This window comes from Sinocyclocheilus rhinocerous, unplaced genomic scaffold (genome assembly GCF_001515625.1).
Source record: "Sinocyclocheilus rhinocerous isolate Xijiao unplaced genomic scaffold, SAMN03320098_v1.1 scaffold3689, whole genome shotgun sequence".
NCBI classification, from domain to species: Eukaryota; Metazoa; Chordata; class Actinopteri; order Cypriniformes; family Cyprinidae; genus Sinocyclocheilus; species Sinocyclocheilus rhinocerous.
This window is the reverse complement of record NW_015624251.1, coordinates 192,468-200,690: the sequence shown is the minus strand read 5'-3', so window position 1 is coordinate 200,690 and position 8,223 is coordinate 192,468. Positions and strand designations below refer to the sequence as shown.

The following is an 8,223-nucleotide window of genomic DNA, read 5'->3' as shown; positions in this document are numbered from 1 at the left end:
TATAATATATATTTAATATTAATATTTTATTTTTAATATTAAATCATATTTATATTATATCAGATGAAAAACTTTTAAAAAAACTATTTGTACTAACATTACTTAAACTGAAATAAAGCTAAATAGGGTTCTGACAAACTGTAGTTATACACACACACACACACACACACATATATATATATAGGAAAATTCTATATTGATTATGTATTGAAAAATATTAAAATATGTTGGAAAGAATTGTATTGGATATTATTTATCAGTATTTTGCAGAATCACCGTAGTTTCACACATTTGGCTTTTTTGGTTTTTGAGAACATATTCAAAGCTGAAATAAAATATAATATAAATATTAGATTTAAAAACTAAATTAAAGCTAAATAGAAATATTTAAAAAAAAATGACAAAAGCATATAATAAAATTTCTCAAATTAAAATGAATAAAGTTTTAAAAATATATATTATTTAACATATTAAATAACATATTCTGGAAAAGAAAGACGAAAAAAATTATAATTGTCTTATTCTTTAAAGCACATTCAACATCCATGTTATTTGGGGATGTATAATTGGGTTATTAAATGAAATTTAATAGGACTTTTATTTTGAAGGTACCAGAAGCAGCAAAATAAAAGCAAAATAAGTTGAAGCACTAAAATTACTAAAACTGAGATAAAAAATGACACTAAATTGACTTATTTTAAAAGGCAAAAACTAATATGAAAGAAAGCACATAACAAAATTACTAAAACTTTAAAATAAAGTTTGAAAATATAAAAATTCAAAATATTAATAAATAATACAATATCTCAAAACAATGTAGTTTTTACGATCATTTATAATTGTCTCTCTTAATCTTTAATCACTGTTACATTAAAAGCTACACTACCGCTCAAAAGTTTGGGATCAGTAAGACTTGTAATGTTTTTAAAGAAGTCTCTTCTGCTCATCAAGGCTGCATTTATTTGATCAAAAATACAGTAATCTTGCAAAATGTTATTACAATATAAAATAATGGTTTCTATTTTAATGCTGAATAAAAGCTTTAATTTCTTTCAAAAAAAGAAAGAATAAAATGTACTGACCCCAGACTTTTGAACGGTGGTGTATATTGTTAGAAAAGAGTCCTATTTTAAATAAATGCTCTTCTTTTGAACTTTTTATTCATCAAAGAATCCTGAAAAAAAATATCACAGCTTCCAAAAAAATATGAAGCAGCACAACTGATAATAAATCAGCATATTAGTATGATTTCTCAAGATCATGTGACACTGATGATGCTGGAAATTCAGTTTTGCATCACAGGAATAAATTAGATTTGAATGTATATTAAAATAGAAAAACGTTATTCTACATCATAATAATATTACACAATATTACATTTTTTCCTATATTTTTGATCAAATAATTTTATTCATCAAAGAATCCTGAAAAAAAATATCACAGCTTCCAAAAAAATATGAAGCAGCACAACTGATAATAAATCAGCATATTAGTATGATTTCTCAAGATCATGTGACACTGATGATGCTGGAAATTCAGTTTTGCATCACAGGAATAAATTAGATTTGAATGTATATTAAAATAGAAAAACGTTATTCTACATCATAATAATATTACACAATATTACATTTTTTCCTGTATTTTTGATCAAATAAATGCAGCCTTGATGAGCAGAAGTGACTCTTTTGACCGGTACTGTACTTTTGCTGCTGTGTCTTTAAGACTCCTATATGTTAATTTCTTGTTAAGTCTGCTGCAATTGGCCAACCTCTTTGCATATGTAATGAGATGTAGTTGACACTTCCTCTTCCTTCAGTAACAAAACTGCATCACATCTAGCAGCATTGCATCACATTTCCAGTGATGTCAGAAAAGTGGGAACACCGTACAGTGAGTTCCTGTAGTCTCAGAAAAGCACACGTTGGTGTCATTAAGCTGTGTGTGTATGTGTGTGTGTGTGTGTTTGGTCAGGCCGCTGTGGTTGTCTCCACGTCAGGTGATGCTGGTGCCTGTGAACCCGTCTCTTGAAGAGTACGCCAAACAGGTACAACATCAGCTCTGAGATCAATCACTGAACAACAGAGACTGTGGAGATTTGACTGGTTGTGAAACATGTTAAAGACAAGTTGTTTCAGAGGATGAAAAAAACATGATTCCATAATGTGCATGTACATCTTTATAATACACTCTCAGAAAAAAAGGTACAAAGGTGTGCCTTTTGAAAAGGTACCGCCCCAGTGACAACTTTTGTACCTTTTTTTCTGAGAGTGTATCATGCACTGATGAAGTTCTGGTTGTACTTATTATTACCGAGATAACTGAGATGTAATAATTATTAGAGCAAATACACGGATTTATCTAGTAGATTATTTATGATTTAGAGAAGCAATGCAACCTGCTCAAATCAGTACTGAGATCAGTGTGTGTCTAACTAGGAACAAAAATGTTTTAGTAGAGGATTTTTAAAGCTATTCTGCTATTCTTGCTTTGCAAACTTCATCAAATGTGACCCTGGAGCACAAAAGCAGTGTTAAGTCGCTGGGGTATATTTGTAGCAATAGCCAACAATACATTGTATGGGTCAAAATTATACATTTCTCTTTTATGCCAAAAATCATTAGGATATTAAGTAAAGATCATGTTCCATGAAGATATTTAGTAAATGTCCTACCGTAAATATATCAAAACTTAATTTTTGATTAGTAATATGCATTGCTAAGAACTTCATTTGGACAACTTTAAAGATGATTTTCTCAATATTTAGATTTTTTTGCACCCTCAGATTCCAGATTTTCAAATATTGTCCTATCCTAACAAACCAGACATCAATGGAAAGCTCATTTATTCAGCTTTCGGATTGACACTTAAGACTGGTTTTGTGGTCCAGGGTCACAAATATGAGACAAATGTGGATTCTGCGGGTCAAGCAGCTCTGAAAAGACAGTAGTGTCATTATTGAGCTCAAGCTCATGTTTCGTGAGAATACCTTGCTTGCTCTTCCTCCCGTTCCAGGTCTGTGAGCGGTTTGTTGAAGCTGGTTTTATGGCCGATGCTGATTTGGACTCTGGTTGTCTTCTGAACAAGAAGATCCGCAGCGCGCAGCTGGCGCAGTACAACTTCATCCTGGGTAAGCAGCGAGCGTCTGAGTGAGTGTGACGCTCCGCTCTCGAATGCACGCTCTGATATGTGTTTGTTGGGCAGTGGTGGGCGAGAAGGAGCGTGCCGCTAACAGTGTGAACGTGAGAACCAGAGACAACAAGGTGCACGGAGAGCAGAGCGTGGAGGAGGTGATGCAGAGACTGACGCTCCTCAGACTGTCCCGCTGCCGCTGCGCCGAGGAGGACTTCTGAGAGGAACGGCTGGAGACGGGACGGATGAAGGGAAAAGAGGATGCTCTGTGAATGGAGGGTTGTGTTGTGTTAGTTGGCTGTTAAATGATGGTTTGGTGTCGGAGTTCTGAAGGTTTGCAATAAAGGCTCGAAGAATCACCATCATGTTTATCATGTGTCCATTTGGAAGCTTTATCAAACACACTACCAGTCAAAAGTTTTTAAACAGTACGATTTTTAATGTTTTTTTTTTTAAGAAGTCTCTTCTGCTCAGCAAGGCTGCATTTATTTGATCAAAAATACTGTAAAAATGTGAAATATTATTATAATTTATAATAGCTGTTTTCTATGTGAATATCTGTTAAACTGTAATTTATTTCTGTGATGCGCAGCTGTATTTTCAGCATCATTACTCCAGTCTTCAGTGTCACATGATCTTCAGAAATCATTCTAATATGCTGATTTGCTGCTCAAGAAACATTTCTGATTAATATTTTATTGTTACAAAATTAATGAATACAAAGAAATTCAACAGCATGGTTAATGGCAGAAAAATATATGATTCAGCAAAAAGTTTAAACCACATTTTCTTTTATTTTTTTATTTTTTTTTACAAAAGGAGAACTTGAATTCTAAACAATGCTAGAATTAATGAAGCAAAGTTTCTTTCTCAGTTTTACAAAATTCGTATAATGTTTGGAGCTAGTTGGATAGATATTACCCAGTAACTTAAAGCAAAAGTGTGCTTGGTTGGACTTTTATTTTGAAGTAACGTGATTTAGTCGCCGTTGGGACTTTTATGTGAGCGGAAGCCGGAAGTCCACCGGCGGCGGCGGCGGCGGCGGTGTTCGGGATGACGGTGAACGGACCGAAACGGGTTTTTGAGCGCGGACGGAACATCATGAGCTCGTATGTGATGCTGCTTCTGCTGCTGCTGGACATTTACTCCACATGTGCGATCGGTAAGAGCCCGGACTCCCAACACAAACACAAACACTGCACGGTAACGGCTTTGCTGTCCGGGTTTGGACTCGGTTACCGTGGAAGTGACTTACCGTGTTTTTGTTACCGTAAACTACTCAAATCACGGTCTCATTTGAGTTACACGCGTACCATGTACATACTAGGGTATATACGTATGGTAATCACACTTACCGGAACATACCATGGTATTTATACGGTATATGTGTAAAGTACCATAGTATTACTGGAGTATCATGGTATAACTGCAGTATTTTATGGGCAGACTGTCTGTTGTTTACATCTGTCTTTAAAATAGCTGTATTTCATGCATGGATATCTTCACGGATTTGTTATCAGCTAAGAGCAATAAATAATTCAATATGGCTACACAATAATAATACATCTTTTCATTTTTATTATTCAAATTATAATATTTAAATTATAAAAAATAAGCCATTCAAAGTAATATATTTCTGGTGTAATAATACTATTGTATTGTAAAATTAAAATAGTTAATTATTCAAAATGATATTTTGTTTCATTGTTATTTAAATTATACAGATTAAGCAAATCAATGAAAATGTTACTACTGCAATAATACTATTGTACTGTAAAATAAATGATTATTTAATAATAATAATAATGATTATTATTATTCAAAATAATATTTTTGTTTCATTACTTAAATTATAAAAATTAAGCAACTCAATAAAAATATATGAATATTGCAATAATAGTACTATTGTACTGTAAAATAAAAATAGTATTAATAATAATGTTCATTATTATTATTCAAAATAATGTTTTGTTTCATTACTATTTAAATTAACAAATTAAATAAATCAATAAATATAGTGCTATTGCAATACTACTATCATAGTGTAAATGAGTGTTTGATGATAATAATAAAAATAATATTAATTATTATTTTATTGAATTGCATGAAAATATATTGAAGCACATCTTTGCTTTAATTGTTGAGTTATACTGAATTACATATTGAATGAGGAGAAACAGGTTTTCCTTCTTCTATGTGTGTAGCTGATCACATGTAACTTCTCCAGTCAGCAGTGTGTGTCTCCCTCTCTCTCTCTCTCTCTCAATTCAACTGAGCTCTCCTCACGTGGGTCAGGAGCCGCCGTACACGGCCCAGCAGAGCCCGGTGATGAGCAGTCCAGTGGCTCTGACCTCGTCCTCCGGTGAGTGAGACTCCAGCACAGTCTCTAGAGCTTCAGCAGATTCATGTGGAGTGTCCAGCATAAACACCTGCTCGGGTGTGTGTGGGGGTCTCTGTGTGTGTGTGTGTGTCTCTTGTGTGTGTGTGTGTGTGTGTATCTGTGTGTGTGTGTGTGTTCAGCTGATCCAGCGGTGACTGATAACGACCTGTCCAAGTGTCCCAGCGGCGGTCTGTGCTCCAGACTCCCGGCCGACTGCATCATCTGCACATTTCATCACAACTGCAGCTACGGCCGGCCGACCAACGTCACCTGCAGAGCCAAAGCAGGCGTTCAGTGTGTGGTGAGAGAGTGCTCTGATGTGGGCTCAGTATGGAAAAATATTTGCACTTCCAGACTTTTGCCCCTATCTAGCTTTCTATATTAGAAAATTATAAATTTTATGAAAATAAATGTATCATACAAGAAGTGTGTTTTCATGGCAGCTGTTTAGTGATTGTCAAACGCTGAATGAATTCAAGGTGCATTTTTTCATTATGCACTTCTTTATACAATTATACAATACTTTCTTGTGCACGAGAAACCATTAAACTTAGCATATAGGACATGCACACTGATCCATCAGTTGCACCATCAGCCCATTTCACAGCGTGTTTTTTTGGCTTCCACAGAGTGTGTGTTAAAGCAGAACTAAGGCTTTGAAATATGATACGAAAGACAAATTTTTAACCCTTTTTTTTTTTTTTTTGTTTTTACAGTACCAGTCTTTTTATAGACCATTGAACTTGGCAAATAGGACGATGCACACAGCCCACTTCATGTCATGGTTTCTCTGCTGATATTAGAGGTACTAGCCTGAGGAAAGCCACATTTTGAGCAAATATATCTCTGTTAATTCATGTGCATCCGTGCTCTCGTTTTCTTCAGATGGCAGTGACGCACAAAGGAAATGTGTTCTAGAATATAAAACTAGAAAATGTAACACGTAAGCATGCAAAATATTCCTGTGTGCATGTGAATAGTTTCTCGAGGGCACGAAAACCTTTCTTGTGTGCGTGCAAAAGTCTGTATGTATGCAAGAAAATCAGTGGAAAAACCCCTGAGAAAATCAAAATATTCACAGATGACTACTCTAATCCAGATATAAAGCTGAAAATAATGCTGTCTGGACCATTTATGTTAAATATGGTCTGAGAGGTTTGGAGATTTGAGTCAGGAAAAGAAAATAATTTTTAATTATGAGTTAGCTTATTATATCTACCCTTTTTTATAATAATTGTCACTTCCACAACTAAATTAGTCTCTATACAAAAGCTACAAAGACTAAACAATTACTTCAGACAAAAGAGCTCTATGCAGCTTTCATAAATAAATACATTTTCAGTGTTATTTTAGTATCACTGTGATACAGTTACAGTTTTTGTTAATTACATTTTGTTTCATATTTTCTGCGTTCATGTTCATTTAAAAGTTTTAGTAATTTTGTCATTTTTATTAGTTTTTGTTGTTTTTAAATGTCTATATAGTAGTATATATTGAGTTTTATTTCAGTTTAACTTGAGTTATTTTAGTACATGAGGGTAAACTAAATGGAAATGAGAAATGAAGCTTAAATAAAATAAGTTTCAGTTTGATATTTTTTATTTCAGTCAAGTAATGAAAATATTTTATGGTTTTAGTTTTAGTTAACAATAATAACCTTGAATTACATTAAATACACAATATACAAATTATTCTTTTTATTGTGTGTTTTTGTAATTTTTATAATTTATTTTTTGTCTTTAAATATGTATATATATAGTTTTTATTTGTCTATTTCAGTTTTAGGTTTAGTTATTTTAAGATCAAGATAAACTAAATGAAAATGAGAAATGTTGCAGCTAACTGAAATAAATATATACTTTATTTTATTTGAGTTAACATTTATTTTATTTCAAGTAATTAATTTTTTTTGTTTGTTTATGGTTTTAGCTAACTATAATAACCCTAAACTATATAAAGTATTCAATATACAAATGATTAATTTTGAGTTATATATTTATCACCTCAATTTTAAACATTTGTTTTATTTTCCAAGTGAATTACACATTCTCAATTCCATTCCACGATTTCACTCCTTTGATGGATATACATCTATTATTTATATTTGCCCTTAAACATGTTTGTTTCCCTAATTTCATAGACTCTTTCATTTCTAACAGCCTCTAAAGTAGGTTATGTGCTTTATACACACATATCTGTGCACTTTTGAAATCAACCGGATCACCACGTTTTAAAGGAGACATATTATGCCCCTTTTTACAATATGTAATATAAGTCTCAGGTGTCCCCAGAATGTGTCTGTGACGTTTCAGCTCAAAATACTCCACAGATCATTTATTATAACATTTTGAAAATTCCTATCTTGAGTGGAAGCAGAAACACGCTGTTTTTCGTGCCTGTCTCTTTAAATGCAAATGAGCTGCTGCTCCCCGCCCCCTTTTCCAGAATAGAGCTGCGCCATTACAGCTCGGACCTGCTAAAAACATCTGTTTTGGTTCTGATTATCATGTTTATCGCGCTGAAAGCATGCGTTTTAAACCATATTAGTTTAAACTTCTGATATAGGGTTTTCTGAGCGCACACATCCGAAGCACACGCACAGAAAGCGGCTGTCTCAGCATGTGAGCACTAAACTAAGTTCTCATTCACACACACAGTTTGCGTTAAAAACACACACGAGTTACAAAAACAGTGGGTTATGTCTGTGAAGGTAA

The 8,223-nt window shown here is 33.4% G+C and overlaps 2 protein-coding genes across 4 annotated transcripts in view; both read left to right on the top strand.

The window, feature by feature from the left end:
* Nucleotides 1-3,491, top strand: part of tars3 (threonyl-tRNA synthetase 3) — a 17,718-nt gene extending 14,227 nt beyond the window's left edge. The window contains exons 16-19 of the mRNA XM_016552276.1: nucleotides 1,750-1,790; nucleotides 1,936-2,044; nucleotides 3,013-3,127; nucleotides 3,202-3,491. Coding sequence (XP_016407762.1) covers nucleotides 1,750-1,790; nucleotides 1,936-2,044; nucleotides 3,013-3,127; nucleotides 3,202-3,350 — 414 coding nt within the window. The 3' untranslated portion in view covers nucleotides 3,351-3,491. The remainder of the gene's footprint in view (nucleotides 1-1,749; nucleotides 1,791-1,935; nucleotides 2,045-3,012; nucleotides 3,128-3,201) is intronic.
* Nucleotides 3,492-4,153: 662 nt separating this feature from the next.
* tm2d3 (TM2 domain containing 3) overlaps nucleotides 4,154-8,223 on the top strand; it is a 27,706-nt gene continuing 23,636 nt past the window's right edge. Inside the window, exons 1-3 of one of the 3 annotated variants that reach the window (XM_016552310.1) lie at nucleotides 4,154-4,292; nucleotides 5,397-5,491; nucleotides 5,650-5,810. In XM_016552310.1, coding sequence (XP_016407796.1) covers nucleotides 4,183-4,292; nucleotides 5,397-5,491; nucleotides 5,650-5,810 — 366 coding nt within the window. In that variant the 5' untranslated portion in view covers nucleotides 4,154-4,182. Of the gene's footprint in view, nucleotides 4,294-5,396; nucleotides 5,492-5,649; nucleotides 5,838-8,223 lie in introns of all 3 variants that reach the window. The other 2 variants (XM_016552302.1, XM_016552294.1) reach the window with 2 other exon arrangements.